The 26,392-nt window shown below is 39.6% G+C and overlaps 1 protein-coding gene across 1 annotated transcript; it reads left to right on the forward strand.

Moving 5' to 3' along the window:
- Window positions 1–6,358: 6,358 nt before the first annotated feature.
- Window positions 6,359–6,934, forward strand: LOC129719926 (uncharacterized). Its single transcript, XM_055671338.1, has one exon. It carries the CDS (start codon window positions 6,359–6,361, stop codon window positions 6,932–6,934), a length of 576 nt encoding a protein of 191 aa, XP_055527313.1.
- The last annotated feature ends 19,458 nt before the right edge of the window (window positions 6,935–26,392 follow it).

The raw sequence follows: 26,392 nt of genomic DNA on the forward strand, positions 1-26,392 counted from the left end.
CGTCGGTGATTGGCCACAACAGTGGCGGAGCTAGACCGACGGAAAATAAGCGAGAATAAAAAAAAAAAGATTAAAGAAGATCGGTTGTCGTCGTACAGCGACCCCCATAGCGAACAGTGAGAGTTAAAATCTCCCAATATCAAAAAAGGCGCAGGAAGCAACGCAGGAAGCTATATCAGTAAGTTGCCTCTGTTCTATCCGCGCAGACGGGGGAATATATATCGAAGCAAGGCATAGGTCTTTTCCATTCATATTCGTTTGAATGGCAACGACTTCAATATTTGAGATCGAGGGGAGGTCGATTCTAAAAAAAGAATAGCACTTTTTGATCCCTAAAAGTACCCCTCCTCCGTGTGAGTCTCGATCTCGACGAATAATGTTAAAATCGTGAAAATTAAGTTGATCGTTTGAATTGAGAAAAGTTTCACAGAGCGCAAACGCGTCACAATTGTTTGTGTTTATCAAATGAGAAAATAGATCGAATTTGGGGATGATACTTCTGCAATTCCACTGTAATACAGTTATAAAATTCCTTACCTCCTTCGACGTATTAGTCATCGAAAGATATCATAGCTGAAATGAGGGGCCAAGTTGCTGCTAGTTGCTTCAAAAAGGTTTTCACTTCAAAAAGGTTTTGCTTCAAAAAGGTTTTCACTGTGGGGAGGAGGGCAAGAAGAATATTTTGAAGGGGATCTGGTATGTTGAACGTTTTAAATATCCAATCCACAATATCAGAGAAATTTATAAACCCTGTTTCTTTTCTATTTTCTGATTGAGCAAAGGGTGCACGAGAGGTTTTTGGTGCCCCAGGAAGCGGTGGGTACTCCTGGTTTGAATTGAAATTAAAACCAGGAGGTACTTGCTTCGGTTTTTTCCACTATTTCCTTTTTGTGTTGGCTTATTGGTCATTCCGCTAGGGGTTATCTTACGACCTTTGCGAGAAAGATTAGGAGAGTTAAGCATTCTCCTCTTCTTAGATCCTTCTGGCATGGCATAAGAACACCCTTCAACGGGATCGTCAGATGTAACCTCATCGGTTGGCAAAAAGGAAAAGATGTTTCCTGTCGAGGGTGGCTCAGCCCTCTTAAGCATTTCTGCAAAAGAGCGCTTTGATCGTTCCTTGAGGGAACGCTTGATTTTTTCCTCGCGCTGTTTGTACGCGGGACACGCCGAAAGGTCATGCCGAGTTCCTTCACAGTAAAGACACTTTTCAGTATCCTCACTGCAAGCGGTCTCAGCATGATTGCCTCCGCACTTGCTGCAGCGTGCCTTGTTGCAGCAGTGGGTGGCTGTATGACCTAACTGCTTACAGTTTTGGCAATGCATGACCCGCAGTACGAACAGGCGTACAGGCAGACGAACCCTGTCCAAAGAGATGTAGTTCGGCAGTGCAGATCCGGCGAATGTTACACGGAAGGAATCCGAAGGGAGGAATTTCTTCTTCCCTTCTTCGATGGATACTGAATGCAATTGCTTGACATCCAGTATCTTTACATTTTGAATCAGGGGGTTCTTGAAGCAGCCAACCCCGTGACGCAAAATGTCATCGACCGTGAGGTTTCCTTCGGTAACCACACCGTCGATCTCCACGTCCTTGGCAGGGATGTACACGCGGTACTCTCTCGTGAAGAGCTCGTAGCTAGCAATTGCATTTGCTTGCTTCAAGCTACTCACGACAATTCGCAGTTTGTTCGGTCTAACCTTAATAATTTCGGTTACATCCGAAAACTGTTTTGTCAGGTCCTTGCCGATTTGTATTATATTAAGAGGCTTCTTAATGGGCCTGAAAAAAACTATGAACGGACCTTTCGAAGCATCTGGGTAAGCTTTCACCCGTATTTCAGGTACCCTTGGTACAGGGCTAGGTAGCGGGGATGGTACAGGGGAAGGCAGGGGGGAACTGCAGGGGGAGATTTCAATCTCTTCCCCATTTGTTTCCACATCCAGGAATAGTTCCATCTGGTTGTTGTCCATTTTTGCGGGAGCGTTACGCTCTATCGCACACAAACGATAATTATCCGAATATACGGGGGATCAAATAATTGGTATTAAATAAAAAAAAAAACAATTTTTCAAGTTAAGATGGATCAAATGAAAAAAAAGACAATCGTATTGGGGACGAAAAATAATAATAATAATTATAATAATAATAATAACAATTATAATAATAATAATAATAAAAATAAAAATTATAATTTTAAAGCGAATACTTCACCGAACGTCTAGGTCTTTTGCCTACACGGTCTTTTGCCTGATGGCTGCTAGTTGGATCAATCAGGAAGAGTGTCTCAGCAAAACAAACAATGCCGGCATCGAATGATCCCGTTCTGTGTTGTATCACGGTGGTATTATTTGCGCGCGGCCTTGTAGATGAGACTTGCAGTTGAATCCACTCACTCGGCCGTATGGAGATCCGTGATGCTAGCGGGGTACCAGCGGTGCGAGGGAATGTTTTTGCTGCTATGATTCCAGCTGCGTGACCGGACCGGCCACTGGCGGAGTAGCCTGCCAGTGCGCAAAAGATGCTTCTGCTGATAAACTGCAGGCTATTGTTGTCGCACAGGGCACTGCACAAGAACGAACCGATAAAACAATACCCGTCGAACGACAACTCGTGTGCCGTATTGTTATATTTCGAATCAACCGGAGTAAAACAATTTGCGTCTGTTCGAAACGAAAGCAAGACAACGAATGCTTTATTTCATTATATATAAAAGATATTTAACAAAACAAACATAATTAGTGATAACAACTTTTATGCAAGAACTATTATTTAATGTTCAGTTTTCTTCGTTTTGAAAGTTTTTTTTTGTTTTTTTCATCCCTCCGAATTTTTTGCTCTCGAGTTCTAATCTTCGTATTCATCACTTGGAGCTTTGCCTTCACCAGCATATTTATGTATTTACTAGCTGGCCCGGCAAACTTCGTCCCGCCTATTTTTGTGTTTAATTTAATAATTTTCAACATTCCAAATTCATTGATTTCTTGCTATTTGTTTATATCGTTTGAAATTATTGGTTTTATCGGAATGACAGCATACTCGACTTTTGTCTTTAGTACATCACCTCTATTCCGGAAACACTCATATTGCATGGTATTCAGTTATTTTCGTTGTTTCCCAGAAACTGAAAGTGGTCATCTTCGAATTCAAAATGGTGTCCAGGGTCAATGCTTGGCTTCGTTACATCATTTCGATTACAGACATATCCATATGTAGTAGTATTCGGTTATTTCCGTTGTTTCCCAGAAGTTGCCATTTTACAATTCAAACTGGTGTCTGAGTTAAATTTTTAGCTTCTTGTATCATTCTGGATCCGGTGATTCTCATATTGGGTGGTATTTGGTCAATTCAGGCTATTTTTCAGAAACCGTAAGTCGCCATCTTGGATTTTAAAATGGCATTTAGAGACAATTTCTGGCCTCTGAACCTCGAACTGGCCTCGAACTTTATTATAAAATATTCGGCCGAATCCACTTCACAATAATATGTGCATTTTTTTCAGTGTACCCATTAGGGTAATATTATTGTCAAAAGTTACTCTTTTTCGCATGTCGTGTAGAACAAAATCAGAAGTGGCGCACCTAGCGGTCGAAAAGGTGACTAACGCTTCTGTCATTTTCAATTTGTCTTCATAATTTCACCTAAGTGAACTATATTGGTATTTAAGATATTTGCCTCGGTGATTATTCTACACTTAGAATAATTTTCACGTCAATATTACCGGAAAAGTTATGTGAATATTTTCCACTGTCATTTTCACGTAGATTTTACGTGATTGTCATTTGAGTTCATCATGATCTGGTGAGATGATTTATCCTATGAATCTTATACAGCATCAACTACCGGTAAAATGGAAAGCATTCGATTATCTGCATGTACTACGTTTGATACAACGTAAAATTCCAAATTTTGTTTCCCCAATTCTTAAAAGACGGCAAATAGTTTTTAGAAATTATAGAAATATGTTGCTTGATAAATCGCACGGCCATGCAAAATCGGCGATTCGTAAATGAATCAAACGACATAAAAACCGGACAAATATTACGACATTTGCCGGCGATAACTAGTGTAAGCTGCAACTGTTTATGTATAGGAAATTCCTCGACCTTTGAACTAAATCTGTGTGAAACCTGTAAGCTCAAGGCTCGATGTCAAATTCGTACGGTTTTTCGATAGCTCACTATTGGCAAGCCGTAGAGAAATTCTATTTTATTGTCAGAGACTGAATTAGACAACAGCTTGATTTCTGTGTATTTTCACATAGAGAGTTCACGCGATACTTCTTCTATGACATTCTGTTTGACGTTGCCAAGTTTACGTAGATACTACGTGATAAAACATAGTATGCATATGATTTTCACGTAGATGTTATGTTTGTCACATAAATCATGTAAAATGACAGAAAATGAATAAGTACAGGAAATTTCACGTAACAATAATGTGAAAAATATTTTGAGTGTAGCTGGCGGAACTAGTGATGTCCGATTACTTCTCGATTAATCGAGTTAATCGATTATTTGCGGAAATATTCGATTAATTTTTAATCGAATAACTGACTTTTCGATTATTGAATAATCGAATAGTTGACCCCGATTATTGTTCGATCTTAGTTCAACTTTGTTCAAAAATGGGAAAATTGGTGATGCCAGCGGTGAAGAAAACACAAGAGGTTTCGAAACCTCTGTTCTCACTTATTTTATATAATCCATTTAGTTGAAAATTGTAGTTGTCGACTGGCGACAATTGATTTTACTCGCATGCCGCACATTATACATTGTACCTTACGTCGCAAATAGTACGCTGTATAGCGCATTACATCCCACGTAAGGATATTTAAAGTCGCGATTTCGATTTAGTGCTGCGACGTTGATATTTCATTCAAAATTATAAAAATGCGCGCACGAACGAAAACTAAACTTTTTTTTTTGCGTGTTCACAAACAAAACTCTTGGCGTCGCACAGTGGCGGGTCTCCGAACAAAAGTCGGACAAAACCCAAAATGTTCATATAAAAAGCAGAAAATCCATATCAGGTTGATTTTTTTTCTGGAAAATTCAATTTTGGTGTCAAAAATTCAAAAAGTTGGAAAAATATCTCCCTAAAAAAAAAATAAAAAAATAAAATAACTAACATTATTAAAATTACGGCTAAATTACGTCGGTTAAAATTACGGCTAAAATTACGTCGCAGTGTTTTTATGTATATCATTATTTATTCATACTCCCATCTTTTGTTATGTTCGAGGAATCCGTAGTCATCAGCGAAACTGAGGATAGTATATATAATATAAAATATATAATAATAATGATTACGGTGTACCCTGGGCTTGGTGGCTAGCCTATAGGGCGCGTACTCCCGAGTGGCGGATGGGAGTGGGAGATGAAAAGAGTTAGTCATATTTGTTATTATTATTGTTTTTTATTTTATTTTATTTATTAATTTTTTTTTCTTTCTTTTTAATTTATTTATTCATTCTACATGTATTAAGACTACTTTGGCTATCTCCTATGTGGGGAAGATTCTTCTTGGGGCATCCTTAGCGGTGCGCTACCATTTGAGTTGTTATGGCGGCTGTGTATATCGCGGCTGTTGTGTTTATTCACGCGGGTATGGGGGCGCGCCGATGGGGATGCCCTTAGTCATTTAGGCTAAAGACACCAGTTTTGAGAAATGTTCCTCACACGTGGACCAAACCACCGTTTTATTTATCTATTATGTTTTATTTTATTCATTTATTTATACTCTATTATCTTCTAATCAAATCTATACGTTTTTATCTTCGATTATCTATATGAGTATGAGTGTAAAAAGCAAGTTGTGATAGGAAATATTTGCAGCGTGCAAGTGTCGAATCGTCACACAGTGTATGATGCATTTTGAACACATCGTGCCGGCACGGCTCTTTGTCCTCAAAGTAGCATAGTGATGTACCGAGTAAGTGTGAAACGTCAGCTGCGGTAGAAAATATTTAGCATGTAAACCCATGCAGCGTACGGGTGTCGATTTGCACTGTATGTAACGCATTTCGAAGAGAGTTTGCAAGCACTGTTTTTAATTCCCTCTTAAAGTTAGCATAGCATTGTGGCATGTGGTTTAGGAGATTATTATATATTTGAAGTAAAGTGAAAATAGTTGAAAAACAGAATAATTGAGGCGTTCTTGAATAATTACAAACTTATTTCGGCGGTACAGTGGTCAGCTATTACTATATATTTAGCAATATACATAGTTAACACTGGTAGGTAAATGCACATCTAGTCATCACTGTTATGTTTTTTTTCTTTATGATTCTGTTGAAATATTAAGTATGACTGAATTATGTCAACATGTTATCATGCTTGCCCGATTAGGTTCGAGATGGAGATTATGCGCTACAATGGTGGAGCGGTTTCGGTACGTGTCATACCGGGCGATGGACATTGTTTGTTCGCAGCATTGGTTCACCAATACCACAGAATGGAAATAAACTCAAAAGAACATAGAGATGCCACGCTAGATATACGGAAACGTATAGAAAATCATATAAGAGAAAACCTTGAAAGATATGCACCCAGTCTGACGTACGCTGCAGGATTGGATTACGGAGATGCTAATCAAGGACTGTCAGATTTCTTATCTCGATTGGGTAATGGAAAAGAATGGGGAGGCGAGGAGTCTATCACAGCAATGACTGAAATATACAATTGCAGGATTGATGTATATTGCGAACAAGGAGCCAGGATTAGCTTCAATGAAAGCGGAGCAGCCAACCGAACCCTACGTGTCGCGTATCGGATTGGTGGGCGAACATCAAAAAGTGTGGAGCGATCTCATTATGACAGCGTTGTGCAGTTACTGCGGAATGACGCTACAGCAGAAATACTATCGACAAACGGAGCGGAGGAAAATCGTAACATCGGGACGGGAACCTTACAACAGTTACTAGAGAAGTGAACCCTGGTGACAACATAACGTTATTTGGTACAGGAAATACTTGCAGGGAAGATAAGATTAGACATGATGGACATGATGGTGAAGCGGAATACACACATACAGTGAACGATTCAGATAAAGGGCTGAATCCAAGAATGAATCGTATAGGTAGTAGTGTGCGAGTTGAGCATGGTTCGGGTGGCACTGAAATTTCAAAATCAACTCCAGGCTTATATCAGCAACCGCTCCAGGACATTATAAACTGGAATCGCAACGCAGTACCTGAAAGCTCACAAATATCCGCTCGTTCTGAACCAATCTCCGGATTACCGCAATTTGCTGCTCCCGACGTCGGAAATAAAATCATGGTCATCAACTGGAATGTAAGAGGTGCAGCTGATCCGCAAAAGCAACACGATTTGGATAGACATTTCGCAGCTAGTGGATATGCGATCATAGCATTGCAAGAAACGCGCATGGCGTCATGTGTGATAGACACGGCTCACTACAGATGGTACAATGTCAACGACGATAATGATATGCGTGCTCGTATGGGAGGTGGCACGGCAATACTAATACACCGCACACTGAGTATTGATAACAATTTCCGGAGAATCAGCGCAAATTCATGCTCATATGTATGCGAATTTTTTGGACAAGCGGTGGTAATAATATCCACATATATAAGAAATGCAACGTCCGTCCCTGCACATGAGTTCGCGATACTCACGGGGTATATTATTGCTCTACCTAGATCTCTGCAGCAGAAAGTTATGATACTGGGTGACCTAAACGCAAGAATAGGTTCTGCGGAACTGACTGATGATGATCGACAAACAATCTTCTGCACGCATCTAGTAATTTAAATGGCCATTCTTTAAAGACCTTCCTACACTCTTTTGGTATGCGGGATTATACCACAATGAGTAAATCACAATCAGTACAAATCACTTGGGCCAACCGTCACACGTTCTCACAAATCGATCACGTATTAATGCATTATATGGAACACGTAACACGCCCCGATGTTGTTGCTTATTTTCACCCATCAATTATTAGCGATCATAAAATTTTAAAGTGCACCCTTAAGCGAGCCAAACCTATACAACCAGCACCAGTAACAAGAAGCGCTCCCCACCCTACTAAGCGTATGAAACTTGATTTAGACCAGCTTAAGAACGATGAGGATACGAGAGAAAAGTACCAAAATGTCTTGGATAATTGTTTACAAACCACTAATTCATCAGCAACCGTTGACTCACAGTGGAAGCGAATTGAGACAGCAACGCGCAATTCTGCACAACGATGCCTACAAACACCTCAATCGCCACTCACTCCTCGACGCCTTGCTAAGTCGAAACAATATTTTTTAGCACGACAACGTCTGATGGCAAACCGGGATAACGTGGAGTTGAAAAAACAGTGTGTTGAGGCCCGGAAAGCGAAACAAAAGGCATATGAGGATCATTTTCATGAGAAAGTTGAAAAATTCTTGGATTCCATTTCGAATGGAAACCCGTTGGCGCAAATGTCACAAACTTTCCGTTTTATCAAGCAACATAAACAGACCAGCTGTAGTCGCAAAAGGAAGTACATAAGTATTCAAGAATGGAGTACCAAACTAAAGAAAATTGAGTCCACTACATATTCTCCGATGTTACTGGATGAACGTGGCGCTTGCCCAGGACCTGCACCGACACAACAGGAAATTGATAACATTCTTTTCAAAATGCGTAACAATTCAGTACCAGGACTGGATGGATTGGCTATTGAGCTGTTCAAATATGGCTCCGCAGATCTAAAAAAGCGCTAGAGAACTATTGTCAGAAGTGTTTCGCAGCAATATAGTTCCCGAATCTTGGCTCTCAACGTTGCAGGTTCCAATCCCGAAGGTATCTACGCCCCGATCAGTCGACGACTATAGGCGGATAACACTGTGCGCATCGATCTACAAGGTACACACTAGTATACTACTACAACGGCTAACTGCGGAATTGCCACCGATGATGTCATATCAAATGGGATTCCAGCGTGCGCGTAGTGCATCGGATCAACTGTTTGTGTTGCGCCGTATATTGGATGAACGATGGCGAAAAGGAACCGCTACGCTGTTGATATCGATTGACATCAAACAAGCGTTCGATTTGGTTGATATCAGCAAACTGGGCACCATCCTTCTCGACCTAGGAGTAAACCCTGCATTGGTTAATCGGATATTGACGGCATGTACGGTGGAAAGGACATCCATACAGTGGTTCAACCAGAGAACCCCAGTAGTGAACAAAGGCAGAGGTATCAAGCAAGGTTGCCCTATCAGCCCAACACTTTTCGTTTTGATTCTGCATCATGTCTTAATGACGCTGAAGGAATTTATCCCAGAGTTGAACTTTGAACATCTGGAACGGATACGTCTGCCCTGCGTTTTAGCATATGCAGATGATATTCTTTTGATATGCGAATGTGAAGAAGATGTGGAACGGATGATGGCAATTCTAGAGCCCCTTTTACAATCTGTGGGACTGGAAATTAATATGACCAAAACGAAAATCTTGTATCGGGATCCGTACTTTACGAACAACGTGTCACCCCCGTGTACCAAAGTCTATGGACGATTTTCATTGTGCTGTGTCACGAAGCTTACATATCTGGGAGGGGTTATCACAAGCAGCTTATCCAGAAAGGAAACCACTGCAGATCGCATTAAAAAAGCTAATAAAGCGTTCCATCGTCTATGCCGATTTCTGAAGAAGCACAAATTGAGTTGGGAGGTGGTGCGACGTTTATATCATAGCCTGATCGCCCCAGTATGCACTTACTCTATGGAAGTAGCAACTATACTTAAACAGAACAGAAATGCACTACGAGAAATGGAAAGTACCATGCTAACGATTCTAAGATCTTTATGCTCGGAGACCAAGAGTAGTTCTGATAATGATCAATTAGCCCCACAAATCTTGGAAGGACACACGGTAAACAATAAAATTCGCGTCAATAGACTAAATTTCTATGGCCATCTCATTCGCGTCAGCCAACAAGGGGTTTTAAAAAAAGCTCTTAGATATCACATAAATGGCCCTAAGAAAATGGGACGACCGGCTTACACGTGGAAAACCTGCATCCAACAAGATATAGAACGAAGCGGCGTATCAATCGAAATGTGGCAAGAATGGGCTATGGATAAAGAAAAGATGAAGACCGAAACAAAAAAACTATATGCAAGCTTGATCGAATCGGAATATGATGACAGCAGTGAATCCGAATCGAATGATTCGTGCGAAATTCTACCAACACCATTTGAGGGATATATTGATGATAACGACTCGCCGTTTGAGGGCTTTGAAGAAGAACCCGGTCATATGTAAATAACCTGTTTTTCATTTTATTCGTCTTTTTTTTTTTACGTAAAATTACGTCTTACTTTAGTAGGGTGCGATTCCGAAAAATCGAAAATAGAGTGAAACGGCAGAATGAAAGATTTCAAATGCTTACAACTTTGTTACCACTGAACGGATTTTAGTCATTGATGTGTCGTTGGATAGAGAAAAAATTTCTCTAGTTTATGAAATCAATTCCTGAAACATTTTTGCATAGTAAGTGGTTCAAATTCATAACCATTTTGATAATAATTTAACCAATCGCGTGCCCGCAATTATGAAATCCATCCACTTCCCCAGCACAGCCGACACTAAAGTTGTTGTTGTTGCTTTGTTCGCACGAGTACCAAAGACACACCAGCATGTAGAAATTTAGTCTTCACTGTCTATTCGAGCGCTGCGGATGGACCAACAGAGGAATCTGGCGGACTGCATTGGAGGTGGAGAAGCTTTGAACAAGCTTCTATCCAGCGTCATACAATTGCTCAAGAAGGTGTTCTGTCGAATGTCCAAGCTGTTCTGCTCCCGAAGAAAACAATTCAAAAATCAATTGGAAAAGTAGCGGCTGTCCAATCACGAGCTCGCTTTCAATTCCGCACCGGATAGTTTTCTCACAAACGCAACAATATTCCCGCTCCCGTTCTCGTGTTGGATGGAAGCAGACACCAAGAGTGCAATTGTTGCGTGATTGATATTGCCGATAGCAGACATGAGTCTGAAGGTCGAAATTCCACTGTGATGTCAAACTATAACCGTCTTTTGAAGATGTTACATCCTTGTTAATGAAGTGTTGTGAATTTTCTTAAATGGATCCAGCATTGTCAGCAGAACGTGCCGAACTTTTCTGTTCACAACCGGATTAGTTTCGTTTATACCGCTGGCTGTACACAGTATCAAAGAATTGTGGTGAACATCAAACTACTGCGCATTTGCAGCGGCTTCTAATCACAGTTGTAGTTGAATTGAAACCAATTATGCTCTTCCAAATACATATAGTAGCCTTTAGAAAGGCCGTTTAATGCAATTGCAAATTTCATTCGCTTATCGCATAAATGCGTCAAGATCAAATCGCGTACAATATCAACTCTGACATAATCGAATGGGTAACGATTTTTCTTTTTTCATGAACTCATGAGCACTGTGTCTATAATAGTATTTATATTATCAAGAAAAAATTTTCATTAACTTTCCAATTGCTTATTAGTCCTGATAAAGACTGTTTAGATACTTTTAAAGCAATCAATGCCAAAATAATAAAGAGCAAACAAATATCGAAGCCAGCATCCACTTCCATTTCCTGCCGCTCCCGGTTGCCGTTTGCTTTTTACGCCACCACAGCAAGCCACCTGCACACCGTCCGTGTGCGAGCTGTATAGCACTATCCTCTGCTGTTACTTCTGCAGCACATTGAATCGACGAACAAAAATGACACCATCCGCTTCCCTGCCGCCTGCCATCGAATGACCGAGTCTGCCGCTTGCTGTCCGCTTCCTCTCCATCCTCTGCTGCTGCTGGTGCTTCTGCTTCAGAAGTTAGATTCGAAATGAACGCGCGCCGCGTGTCTGTACTGCTTTTATGCATGAAAACACGATGTTCCCCCACCATGCGTCAGGGTCAGATCGCGTACAATATCAACTCTGACATAATCGAATGGGTAAGCCTTTCTTTTAAGCTCTCTCATTCTATAACCTACGTGAAATTTTTTTCGCATTCCTTTATTCTGTCATCTGCGTAGCCCAACCCTCTCTTCATTATTTATCCAGTGAGGGTATATAAGAAAATTTCAACCTGTTTTCGGTATCAGCTTATCACTAACTCTTGTTGAGATAGTATTAGTCAACTTTAACTAAAGCTCTTTCACAACATATCTGGACGCGGTAGAGGTGCCAACGTGAAGGGAAAGGCAAAGTCCCGTTCGTCTGTGCTGGTCTTCAGATCCTGGTAGACCATATTCACTATCTGTTGCGAAATTAAACTATGCCGAAGACGTCGGTACATGTACTACCGCAGCAGTGGTGGAATATGTGGCTGCTGAAGTATTGGAATTTTGGAATTGGCAGGAAATGCTGTCCGTGACTATAAGAAGACCCGAATTTTTCCGCGTCATCTGTAATTGGCCATCCGTAACGATGAGGCGTTGAACAAACTTCCGTCTGGTGTCACCATTGCTCAGGGAGATGTTCTTCCGAATAACCAAGCTGTTCTGCTTTCGAAGAAAACAGGAATGTAGCCATCATAATAAGAATAAAATCCTAGCTTTGCTCAAATTACAACCAACCCGTCCTTTTAAGGGCGACCACATGTTTTCAAATGAAGCAGTGAATGAATTTTCAACATTCCAGTGCTACTACAGTACATGAAAGTTTACTATCAATAGAAAAATCAACGCAAAGAAATCTATTGACAGCTGCGTGATGTGTGAACTGTTGTGAAATTGGCATTAGTGCAATTTTGAATTACACAAATTCGAACCCATATGGGATATTTAAGAGATGGTGTTATGAGTACTTTATTCATTAACAGTTAAACCGTAGAGGTGACAAGTATATCGTCTATACAAGCGTGTTTAGAAAAAGTTTTTTTTGTAATGTCTCGAGGGCTACAATCATTACACTTGCGGAATCATCGCAAGCGAGTTCGCGAGCAAGCGAAAGCGGAAGCTGGCGTGAATAAGCGAGCCATGACGGCAACGGAGCGCACAAGGCTGCATCGCAAAAAGAAGAGGGAAGCAGGGGGTACTTCGGCACATGAAGTGGTCGATCCTTTGGCCGAAATGGTCCGTCGGACGAGGTGGCCAGACCTTCGCGTGAAGTGAGTTCTTCGTCGCTTGAAGCCCAATTAACTTAAATTTTTAGAACGAAGCAAAATAGGTTATACCTGTAGGTTGGAGCTAGGTTTGTTTTTTGATTTATAAAACATTTTTGGCGTGGGACTTACTTTAGTAGAATGGCATGCTGTGGAAAGAGTAACGAAAACGTGCCCTCTTGAAATACTATAGCGGTAACAGATGTTGTGATATCATTTTCAAAGGCTTACAGTGTCAGAGCCACCACCCTTTTACATGATTTAAACAAACAATAGTAGACCTTATGATTAATGATTTGTTGCTGCATTGTTAATACAAACTGTGCGTAATTTTACGTCAGTTACACGGTCGTATCTGGGATACAACCTCCTACTATTACTTTTTCGTCTTCTGTTTCTTATCTTCTTTATTTAATTTGACCATGTCTGTCCGAATAATATAAAACGATTTGCAGAGCAAATTTTTCGTATTCTATTATTTTACACTCTGGATTATAACATGTTCAAATATCTAATTAGTACGTGAGGGTACTGGGCATATAACATAATAACAAGGATTCTCTAGCACAATTCACTGATGTTCAAATATCTTGTTTTCTCTCTTTGCATGGATATATACATCTCACATCATTGCGCCCCAATGAGAATAATTACAAAAGCGACCTAGAGACAAGAAATTGAAGAGATATGATTCCGGCAGAAGAAAACATATAAAATATAAAAAACAGGAGGAAATGGAGAGGAAATGAAACAAATGTATGTGAAGGTAACATTCAATATCGAAGGGTAAGTGCAGTGAAAAATATCAGCTCCAGCAGGTAAGAACATTAACAAAAAGCTTAACATGTTTCAGATACTGCCTTTCACACTACATGCACATATATACATACATACATCACACTACATAAGAACTCATACGCAATTTAATTGCGTTAATTAAATGATGTAAGGGGGTATTACATCCTTGTCTCTATCCAGTGATGTGCGCTTGGGTTGCAACACCTGGCACGGTCATCTCCTTTTTCTGAAAATATGGAGATTGGATAGACTTTTGGCCCTAGCAGCCCCACCATGATCCCAAGATTAAGATTAAGATTAAGAATAATAATGATTACGGTGTACGGTGTCAGTATAGTCAGTTTCTGGCGAAGTGAATATGGGAAACCAGTATAAACTGTCAAAATGTGAACCAGCAGATTGTGTGCCAAATTTCGCAGATGGAAAACTGCTCGGCATAATCAATAACCATAAACGAATGATAATCCATATGGTTTAACGATAACCCATACAGTTGTGACTATATCCCGAACTAGTTGTTAACCCTCTAGTGCCCAATGCCGCCATTTGGCGGGCTTCAGTCGAACCTCTAAAAAGCTTCAATGAATACTTGAAAAGTGTTTATAATGATTCATAGTGATTTTACCGAAGCCCGTCTAGAAATTAACTTGGGCACTAGAGGGTTAAGCACGTTTTGTGGTTATTGATTAGTTATGCGGGGCGATCATGTAGTACTTAAATAGATATCGATTTTAGCTAAATTAATACGTCGCATTAATTTAGGAAATAAAATGTTTAATACGTTAAACTAGAATACGTGAGTAGAAAACAAAGAATTTTTCATTCATATAAGATCAATGTTGTGTGTAATAAGCAGTCTTTAAAAAAATCCACTGCCATTAAGCATCTGTTCTGCCTTTTTTCACGCTATACTATTATAAGAGAAATGTGCATTCGAAACGAACTATACAGTATATTATATGTTGAAATATGCAAAATGGTCCCATTTTAATAGATTTAAAAAACTTGAGTCTAAGTAAAAATTTGTCGTTTAACATGGTCAAAAGGGGGTTGTTCATGTGTTTTCATACTAGTAAAAATACAGTGTCTATATACGTGAGTGAATAATTTGTGACGTGTCACCATCGTATTATTGTAATCAGGGATACCAGATATGCAAATTTATCTGAAAATGAAGATTTTTAGAATCCGTGTGCAGACTTTTTTTGATTTGTCGATATTTGCAGTTTTTTCAGAGAGCAGATTTCATATTGAATTCAAATTTAATTTTGAATATTGAACTTAAATTTCATAATAAATTTTCGGAGTAGAATTAAATGGAAATATTACCTATTCTCAATATTTAAAAACAGGTAACATCGATCAGCTCAATAGCATCACACAGCAAATTCAAGAAGATTTTTTTGTCAAACTTGGTCTACATGTCGACAAACCGCACGCTGGCTTCGGCAGTAGCAATAACGGTGTTACAGCAAGACGTTTTTTCCAATGCAGAATTTTCTTTGGAGATAACAGGAGTCGATATTAATTTAATCTAGCGATTTCAGACGCTGCTAGCAACGATTTCGAGTGGTGAAAGAATTGATGCATCAAAATTTAAGTCCAACGCTACCGTTTATTATTACCTACGTAAAATTGTATGGATGTTCAACAACAGTACACAAATTACTAATTCAAGGATGTGAAATAATCGTTTAATCTTCGAGTCTCATTGACAAACTTTCGGAAGGATCCCAGGAATGCATGAATAAAGCAATCCGGAAAACACGAGAAAATAAATGCCTAGAAAGGATCACGTGAGAGAACTATCGGTGACATGTTTCGTGAGCTGCTAATTGCGTCAGATCCGGTAGTTCCGAGTTTTAGACACAATAACAAATCGAAAAGCACTTTCACATAAGAGGTGGAAGATTTATTAATTTTCAGTCATGATGATACTGACGATGACGAGTAAAATGTTAAAACCTAATGCAATGGTTTGAAAAATTAATATTCATGTCAATTTAATATAAATATATGTGTTATTTTACCTTGTTTGCACACCTGAACGTAAGCCAATGAAGTTCTTCTAGAACAATTGAATGAAACTACCAACTACTTCTGTAAAACAACGTAACTTTCACAAATCACCATGCGCCTTCATTCAAACTATTTTATTTTCAATTAAAATTTTTGTTCAGCGTGGCAGAAAGGGGCAAAATGGGACCTTAATATTCGAAAAGTAGAGAAAATTTCCTATGAAATGCATACTATGCGACCTGTGGGAACCGATGGGTCAGATCGTACAGCACACGTTTGCGCAAAAAAAAAGTTTTTTTCAGACCACTCAATAGGTATTTCAAACATTTTACAAAAGTTATGATGAATTATATAAAAACATTCAACACGAAATACAATTCTGATTATTAATCTTCAAAATTCAACCTATCGCATGGAATTCGAATAAGAATTAGGTGAGTATTTACTAGTCGAAGTAAACCCCAATATGTGAGCGAAAAAAATCATTAAAATAACATGACTTAACAACGTTTAAAGTGCTCACAAAAATTCAAATTCAATCTAATTGCCTTGATATTTGGAAAACACGTTTTTCAATACATTAGAACTTTTAAAAAAATATAGAATATCAATAATTAGAACTTGGGTTTTGTCCGGCTTCCGGCCATTGTGCGTCGCGACTACGAAGTTAAAAAAGATTTAAAGGGCTGTTCGCACTTACGCAAACTCACATAAGCGATTGTTGAAATATGTGTGAGTGCCAGAGATAAAATATTTCCTTCCCTCTTTTTCGCATGCAAGAACCGAACGAATTCGCGTTGACCCAATTATAGTATGGAACCGAATTCAAGGACAGATTCCAACACTTCATAAGATACCGATGAAATACATGCCAGTTCTAGGAGCATCCGTTCCTTCAGAAGTCTATTCAGCAAAGCCGGTCAAACGATTACAAAGCTGCGAAATCGGCTCCCTAGACCCCAACTAGAAATGTTCCTAATCTAACACTTGATAGGAGAGGATGCATGGTTCTACTGACGGCACCTACTCACGTCACAGGATGTCTAGGGAGTAGGGACATTCATTGTCATTCGAATGTTTAGCATTTTTGAGATAAATGTTTCTTTTCTAGCTTTTCAAACGTTAACAAGTAAATTTATACGGTGGTTCCTATTTATTGATTCGTTTGCCTAATGTTTAGGATGTAGGATTCGATCACTTAAATCTAGTGTAAAGTTTTTCGTACAGCAAAATCACTTGCAAACAAATGCACAATTGCAAAACTGAAGAATTAAATGAATCGGATAAATACTTTCTCGAAAATTCATAAAGATAACTAATTTAATTTATTTCGTCAATTAATGTAGACTACAATTCTAATGTATACGTTAATCTTAAGCTATCGAGTTCTAGCACGTAATGCGCTTTTTAATGCGTTCCGGGACATGGTAACGTCTATAATCTCGCAGTGTTTGTTGTATGCGTTCATGATGCTGTTAATTGGTCCATGTTTGGCGTACAGTGACCGGTAATTATTGTTAGTAAAAATATTGCGCGTTCTTAAAGGACGAGAAGGAGCATAAAAGTTAAGAGTTTCCAGCAGATTTGGTGAATTAACACGTTGTGAGATCATATCGTTTACAAACCTTGTGTTCTGTTCGTCAAATAAGATTCAATCCATTTCACGAGTTGGTTATCTAGTCCAATGCGTTTTAGTTTGAAAATCAGTAATGTTATATCGACTCTATCGAAAGCTTTACTATAATCGGTATATAATGTTTCAACGTAGTTACCTCTATCCATTGCAGCGAGTGTGAAATTAACGAATTCTAATAGATTAGTAGCTGTGGACCTTCCTTTGAAAAAACCATGTTGGTTGATTGTAATACTATTTTTCACCTGTTCGAAAATTCGTTTATTAACGATTGATTAAAATAGTTTCGGAATACAAGAGATGATTGCTATGCCGCGATAATTTTTTATATCAGAGCGTTTACCTGACTTAAAGATCGGGATGAGAAATGATTTTTTCCACATGGAAGGAAATTCACCTGTTTTGATTGAAAGATTGAAAAGCCAAAACAGTGGTTTTACAAAAGAAGAAGCAAATGTTTTAAGCATAGATGGTGGAATTCCATCTGGCCCAGCACCCTTAGTTGCATCTAGGGATTCTAATGATGTTAATATTTCTTGAACAGTTATATTTTGAACTGATACACTATTGGTACAATCAGGTAAATGCGTGAAGTAGTTAAAATCTCTATTTTCATCCGGGTTTTTGTAAACGGTCTGGAAAAATTTCGCAAATTGGTTGCAAATAAGCTGAGATTCGGTACTTTCGTTACCTTCAAAATGCATGCGTGATGGAAAATTATTAGTTTTCATTTTTTCCTTTGCAAAACGGTAAAACTGCTTTGGATCAGATTTGATATTACTTTCAACCCTAGAGTTATAATTCTCATAAGCTAATGAGATTTCTGCATCTAGTTCGCTGCATATGTTCTTGTATCGTTCCAGATTGGTCTCACATTCATGGTGTTTGTACATTTTATGGGCTTTCTGTTTTTTGTTTTTCAAGTTTTTGATCTGTTGCGTGTACCATACGGGATCTTTGAAACAAAAGTTAGTGCGTTTTTTCGTCCTAGGAACTGTATCATTTATAATTTCGTATAATAGAGAGAGAAACGTATTCGCGGCTTTTTCAATATCCTCTTTGCCTCGCAAAAGTGATTGCCAGTCGACTGCACTGAGTTTACGGTCGATTTCTGTTATATTAGCTTTTTTAAAGTCATACACATACTCAAATTCACTATCATTGGGACGTGATCTAGTGCTATCTATGTTCAATGAATACTCAATGGCTGTATGAAATTTCTCATTTTTCCATAGAGGATCAACGGCTTTATCTACGCTTAAATCTTCAGTGCAGTTTGTGAACAAGAGATCTAAAAAACAGTTTAGTTCATTTCGTATTGCGTTTACTTGATATAATCCTAACTGACTGGTCGTGTCGAAAATTTGCTGCAGTGCCTCGTTATCTCCTACTATAGGAAGCAACAGTGATTCGTTATCGCAGTCCTTGATGAAGTCTGCACCTTTTTGATTGAAATCGCCGTATATATAAATTTTAATTTCCGGGTCAGAGTTACAAATTACTGAGTTGGCGGTTTCTAAAAATAATTCATAATATTGTTTTTTTGCAAATTGTGGAGGGAAGTATACTGATGCAAAAATGTGGCATTGACCGTTTAATACAGTTTTGACCCAAACATCGTCAAATTCTTTATACTTCATCGTTGGGACCAACTCTGCATCGAACTTTGTCTTGACGGCTACTAGTACACCGCCACCAGATTTTTTATCAGTTAACAAAAGATCACGATCGCTTCTGAATACTTGATAACTGTTTCCAAAAACCTCCTCACTCTTTATACTTTCAGACCAACTTGTTTCCGTTCCTATAATGATTGAATACATACAACCACTAATCTTTTTACTAAGAATATCAATTTTTTTTGAACTACTCATTCTGTTAAAATTCTGGCAATAGATTACAAACTCTTCAGAGCCACGTCTTGAATTACTCTCTTTCTCATCGAAAGGGGTCATTATTTCCGAAAAATCGGTCTATAAAATTTGTCGGCACTTTCCCTTGCGCGTTGCAGGGATTGAATCCTCTGGTTGTTCAAGTGTCTACTATAAGAATTAAGGTCTTCGGAAGCCGCTTGTTTCGAAGAAAAATTTCCTGAGCTCCTCCGCAGCTACTGGTAGTCCCTCTGATGCCAAAGTAATTTGTATGCTGGTTTTCGTCATACCGTCGTAGCAAACCGTTGGGTCTTTGTCATGCATGTACGCAAGGTAAAGACGTACAAGGTGCATAATTTTTGGATCTCGTAAACGCGCCTTCAGAAAACGCCCGTCTCCAACAGCTGATTGTTGTGTTAGGTTGACAACAGGAGGCCGCATGGGATCGAGCGACCACGATGTTGGGTGCGATTCTAATGTTGCTTTCGAAGTAGTGTTCTCATTTGGTGGCGATTCAATATTATGTTGGTTCTGGTTGTCTGAACGGTAAGGGTTTATGGTTTCACCCTTCCGGAAGTTGATGAAATTTGGAACTGCGAGGCCTGCTATAGGGTGGTCAATAGTTGATGGTGGTCTGGCAAATTTAACTTTGGCGGTTGCCAGTAATTGTTTATCCGATCCATTGACACGGATCTGGTCGTTTTGGTAAGTGTGTGTGAACTTGTGGTTGTTGTTGATATAGTTACTATTCGTTGTCTTGTTACTGTTGCTGTTGGTGGTATGGTTTCGATTGTTGTTGAAGTTTTTCGATTCAATATTTTGTCGCCTCCTGCGTTTCCTGTTTCGTCTAGATTTTTCGGCAGCCTTTTCTTGGAGCCTACGAGTCCGTTGTCTAGCATCATAATCCGACCAGTCTGGCATCCAGCGCCATTTATTGCCCAAAAATCGCCATCCTGGCGAAGAATGGTCCGTTATGGGCTTCGTAGCTTTATTGTTAGCTGCCAAAGTTTGATTTAATTCTTCATGCAGTGACTTGTGTTGTTGTGATGCGCTAGTTTGATTAATTTGGAGACTAGTAATAGCTCCAGAGACAAATTTTACCTCGTCGAGAATTTCACGAAGAGCAGAATCAGCATTAGACTGCGCTGAACCGGTTTCAATTGTAGCGAGTAGTTTGTTTATTGACCCTGTCGTTGAGTTTGTAGCTGCTGCTGCTGCTGCTGTCGCTGCTGACTTAGCCATCGCTTCAACAGCTGCTGAGGTGTCCGAATGTGTATCAAGAAGTGTTGACATTTTGTTTTTTATTTCTGCGGCACTGGCTTTGTTGCTGCTCGCGGCGTTGGTGATGGTAAGTTTAATTTCATTCAGGCTTTTTTCAATATGCTCCAGCAAGTTATCATGAGTCGCGCTGAGATTTTTATAATTTGAAAGCAGCTTATGGTTTACTTCAAGCGTCTTTCCGATATTTTCTGAGATGTTTCTGAGATGAGATGTCAGAGCCTTAAGATTTAGGTCGGTCACGAACTTTTCCTGGCAGTCCTGACATAGCGGCAGCATAAAAGTCCGCAGGATTTCCTCGTGATTTCTTTGTGCACCTATGCACGCAGCATGAAATGTTCGGTTACAGATTCCGTGACAACGCCAGAGGTAGCGATTGTCACCTTGCGCACAGTTTACGATACCGCACTTCATTGCACTCGCGACGTTAACAAATGACCGTATCAAGTAAAAACAAATAAACTACTTTTGAATGCTTGCGCGCGTTCCACACGTCGTCGGTTGGATGAAAAAAAAATGTATATATATACTATAGCGCAGCACGCGCGTCCGAACTCGACGACGGTCCGACAAAAATTCCAGCGTGCGCGTAGTGGATCGGATCAACTGTTTGTGTTGCGCCGTATATTGGATGAACGATGGCGAAAAGGAACCGCTACGCTGTTGATATCGATTGACATCAAACAAGCGTTCGATTTGGTTGATATCAGCAAACTGGGCACCATCCTTCTCGACCTAGGAGTAAACCCTGCATTGGTTAATCGGATATTGACGTCATGTACGGTGGAAAGGACATCCATACAGTGGTTCAACCAGAGAACCCCAGTAGTGAACAAAGGCAGAGGTATCAAGCAAGGTTGCCCTATCAGCCCAACACTTTTCGTTTTGATTCTGCATCATGTCTTAATGACGCTGAAGGAATTTATCCCAGAGTTGAACTTTGAACATCTGGAACGGATACGTCTGCCCTGCGTTTTAGCATATGCAGATGATATTCTTTTGATATGCGAATGTGAAGAAGATGTGGAACGGATGATGGCAATTCTAGATCCCCTTTTACAATCTGTGGGACTGGAAATTAATATGACCAAAACGAAAATCTTGTATCGGGATCCGTACTTTACGAACAACGTGTCACCCCCGTGTACCAAAGTCTATGGACGATTTTCATTGTGCTGTGTCACGAAGCTTACATATCTGGGAGGGGTTATCACAAGCAGCTTATCCAGAAAGGAAACCACTGCAGATCGCATTAAAAAAGCTAATAAAGCGTTCCATTGTCTATGCCGATTTCTGAAGAAGCACAAATTGAGTTGGGAGGTGGTGCGACGTTTATATCATAGCCTGATCGCCCCAGTATGCACTTACTCTATGGAAGTAGCAACTATACTTATACAGAACAGAAATGCACTACGAGAAATGGAAAGTACCATGCTAACGATTCTAAGATCTTTATGCTCGGAGACCAAGAGTAGTTCTGATAATGATCAATTAGCCCCACAAATCTTGGAAGGACACACGGTAAACAATAAAATTCGCGTCAATAGACTAAATTTCTATGGCCATCTCATTCGCGTCAGCGAACAAGGGGTTTTAAAAAAAGCTCTTAGATATCACATAAATGGCCCTAAGAAAATGGGACGACCGGCTTACACGTGGAAAACCTGCATCCAACAAGATATAGAACGAAGCGGCGTATCAATCGAAATGTGGCAAGAATGGGCTATGGATAAAGAAAAGATGAAGACCGAAACAAAAAAACTATATGCAAGCTTGATCGAATCGGAATATGATGACAGCAGTGAATCCGAATCGAATGATTCGTGCGAAATTCTACCAACATCATTTGAGGGATATATTGATGATAACGACTCGCCGTTTGAGGGCTTTGAAGAAGAACCCGGTCATATGTAAATAACCTGTTTTTCATTTTATTCGTCTTTTTTTTTTACGTAAAATTACGTCTTACTTTAGTAGGGTGCGATTCCGAAAAATCGAAAATAGAGTGAAACGGCAGAATGAAAGATTTCAAATGCTTACAACTTTGTTACCACTGAACGGATTTTAGTCATTGATGTGTCGTTGGATAGAGAAAAAATTTCTCTAGTTTATGAAATCAATTCCTGAAACATTTTTGCATAGTAAGTGGTTCAAATTCATAACCATTTTGATAATAATTTAACCAATCGCGTGCCCGCAATTATGAAATCCATCCACTTCCCCAGCACAGCCGACACTAAAGTTGTTGTTGTTGCTTTGTTCGCACGAGTACCAAAGACACACCAGCATGTAGAAATTTAGTCTTCACTGTCTATTCGAGCGCTGCGGATGGACCAACAGAGGAATCTGGCGGACTGCATTGGAGGTGGAGAAGCTTTGAACAAGCTTCTATCCAGCGTCATACAATTGCTCAAGAAGGTGTTCTGTCGAATGTCCAAGCTGTTCTGCTCCCGAAGAAAACAATTCAAAAATCAATTGGAAAAGTAGCGGCTGTCCAATCACGAGCTCGCTTTCAATTCCGCACCGGATAGTTTTCTCACAAACGCAACAATATTCCCGCTCCCGTTCTCGTGTTGGATGGAAGCAGACACCAAGAGTGCAATTGTTGCGTGATTGATATTGCCGATAGCAGACATGAGTCTGAAGGTCGAAATTCCACTGTGATGTCAAACTATAACCGTCTTTTTAAAGATGTTACATCCTTGTTAATGAAGTGTTGTGAATTTTCTTAAATGGATCCAGCATTGTCAGCAGAACGTGCCGAACTTTTCTGTTCACAACCGGATTAGTTTCGTTTATACCGCTGGCTGTACACAGTATCAAAGAATTGTGGTGAACATCAAACTACTGCGCATTTGCAGCGGCTTCTAATCACAGTTGTAGTTGAATTGAAACCAATTATGCTCTTCCAAATACATATAGTAGCCTTTAGAAAGGCCGTTTAATGCAATTGCAAATTTCATTCGATTATCGCATAAATGCGTCAAGATCAAATCGCGTACAATATCAACTCTGACATAATCGAATGGGTAACGACCTTTCTTTTTTCATGAACTCATGAGCACTGTGTCTATAATAGTATTTATATTATCAAGAAAAAATTTTCATTAACTTTCCAATTGCTTATTAGTCCTGATAAGGACTGTTTAGATACTTTTAAAGCAATCAATGCCAAAATAATAAAGAGCAAACAAATATCGAAGCCAGCATCCACCTTCATTTCCTGCCGCTCCCGGTTGCCGTTTGCTTTTTACGCCACCACAGCAAGCCACCTGCACACCGTCCGTGTGCGAGCTGTATAGCACTATCCTCTGCTGTTACTTCTGCAGCACATTGAATCGACGAACAAAAATGACACCATCCGCTTCCCTGCCGCCTGCCATCGAATGACCGAGTCTGCCGCTTGCTGTCCACTTCCTCTCCATCCTCTGCTGTTGCTGGTGCTTCTGCTTCAGAAGTTAGATTCGAAATGAACGCGCGCCGCGTGTCTGTACTGCTTTTATGCATGAAAACACGATGTTCCCCCACCATGTGTCAGGGTCAGATCGCGTACAATATCAACTCTGACATAATCGAATGGGTAAGCCTTTCTTTTAAGCTCTCTCATTCTATAACCTACGTGAAATTTTTTTCGCATTCCTTTATTCTGTCATCTGCGTAGCCCAACCCTCTCTTCATTATTTATCCAGTGAGGGTATATAAGAAAATTTCAACCTGTTTTCGGTATCAGCTTATCACTAACTCTTGTTGAGATAGTATTAGTCAACTTTAACTAAAGCTCTTTTACAACATATCTGGACGCGGTAGAGGTGCCAACGTGAAGGGAAAGGCAAAGTCCCGTTCGTCTGTGCTGGTCTTCAGATCCCGGTAGACCATATTCACTATCTGTTGCGAAATTAAACTATGCCGAAGACGTCGGTACATGTACTACCGCAGCAGTGGTGGAATATGTGGCTGCTGAAGTATTGGAATTTTGGAATTGGCAGGAAATGCTGTCCGTGACTATAAGAAGACCCGAATTTTTCCGCGTCATCTGTAATTGGCCATCCGTAACGATGAGGCGTTGAACAAACTTCCGTCTGGTGTCACCATTGCTCAGGGAGATGTTCTTCCGAATAACCAAGCTGTTCTGCTTTCGAAGAAAACAGGAATGTAGCCATCATAATAAGAATAAAATCCTAGCTTTGCTCAAATTACAACCAACCCGTCCTTTTAAGGGCGACCACATGTTTTCAAATGAAGCAGTGAATGAATTTTCAACATTCCAGTGCTACTACAGTACATGAAAGTTTACTATCAATAGAAAAATCAACGCAAAGAAATCTATTGACAGCTGCGTGATGTGTGAACTGTTGTGAAATTGGCATTAGTGCAATTTCGAATTACACAAATTCGAACCCATATGGGATATTTAAGAGATGGTGTTATGAGTACCTTATTCATTAACAGTTCAACCGTAGAGGTGACAAGTATATCGTCTATACAAGCGTGTTTAGAAAAAGTTTTTTTTGTAATGTCTCGAGGGCTACAATCATTACACTTGCGGAATCATCGCAAGCGAGTTCGCGAGCAAGCGAAAGCGGAAGCTGGCGTGAATAAGCGAGCCATGACGGCAACGGAGCGCACCAGGCTGCATCGCAAAAAGAAGAGGAAAGCAGGGGGTACTTCGGCACATGAAGTGGTCGATCCTTTGGCCGAAATGGTCCGTCGGACGAGGTGGCCAGACCTTCGCGTGAAGTGAGTTCTTCGTCGCTTGAAGCCCCAGGTAGGCCTTGCTCAAAATACTAAAGGAAAAAGTTTTGTGAAAAGAGTCGTGGAGGTAATTACTAATTTACTATCCAATGAACTTAAATTTTTAGAACGAAGCAAAATAGGTTATACCTGTAGGTTGGAGCTAGGTTTGTTTTTTGATTTATAAAACATTTTTGGCGTGGGACTTACTTTAGTTGAGTGGCATGCTGTGGAAAGAGTAACGAAAACGTGCCCTCTTGAAATACTATAGCGGTAACAGATGTTGTGATATCATTTTCAAAGGCTTACAGTGTCAGAGCCACCACCCTTTTACATGATTTAAACAAACAATAGTAGACCTTATGATTAATGATTTGTTGCTGCATTGTTAATACAAACTGTGCGTAATTTTACGTCAGTTACACGGTCGTATCTGGGATACAACCTCCTACTATTACTTTTTCGTCTTCTGTTTCTTATCTTCTTTATTTTATTTGACCATGTCTGTCCGAATAATATAAAACGATTTGCAGAGCAAATTTTTCGTATTCAATTATTTTACACTCTGGATTATAACATGTTCAAATATCTAATTAGTACGTGAGGGTACTGGGCATATAACATAATAACAAGGATTCTCTAGCACAATTCACTGATGTTCAAATATCTTGTTTTCTCTCTTTGCATGGATATATACCTCTCACATCATTGCGCCCCAATGAGAATAATTACAAAAGCGACCTAGAGACAAGAAATTGAAGAGATATGATTCCGGCAGAAGAAAACATATAAAATATAAAAAACAGGAGGAAATGGAGAGGAAATGAAACAAATGTATGTGAAGGTAACATTCAATATCGAAGGGTAAGTGCAGTGAAAAATATCAGCTCCAGCAGGTAAGAACATTAACAAAAAGCTTAACATGTTTCAGATACTGCCTTTCACACTACATGCACATATATACATACAT

Source organism: Wyeomyia smithii, chromosome 2 (genome assembly GCF_029784165.1).
Source record: "Wyeomyia smithii strain HCP4-BCI-WySm-NY-G18 chromosome 2, ASM2978416v1, whole genome shotgun sequence".
NCBI lineage: Eukaryota > Metazoa > Arthropoda > Insecta > Diptera > Culicidae > Wyeomyia > Wyeomyia smithii.

Coding starts and splice junctions, on each gene's coding strand:
- LOC129719926 (XM_055671338.1), top strand. CDS start 6,359: ATGGAGATTATGCGCTACAATGGTGGAGCGGTTTCGGTACGTGTCATA.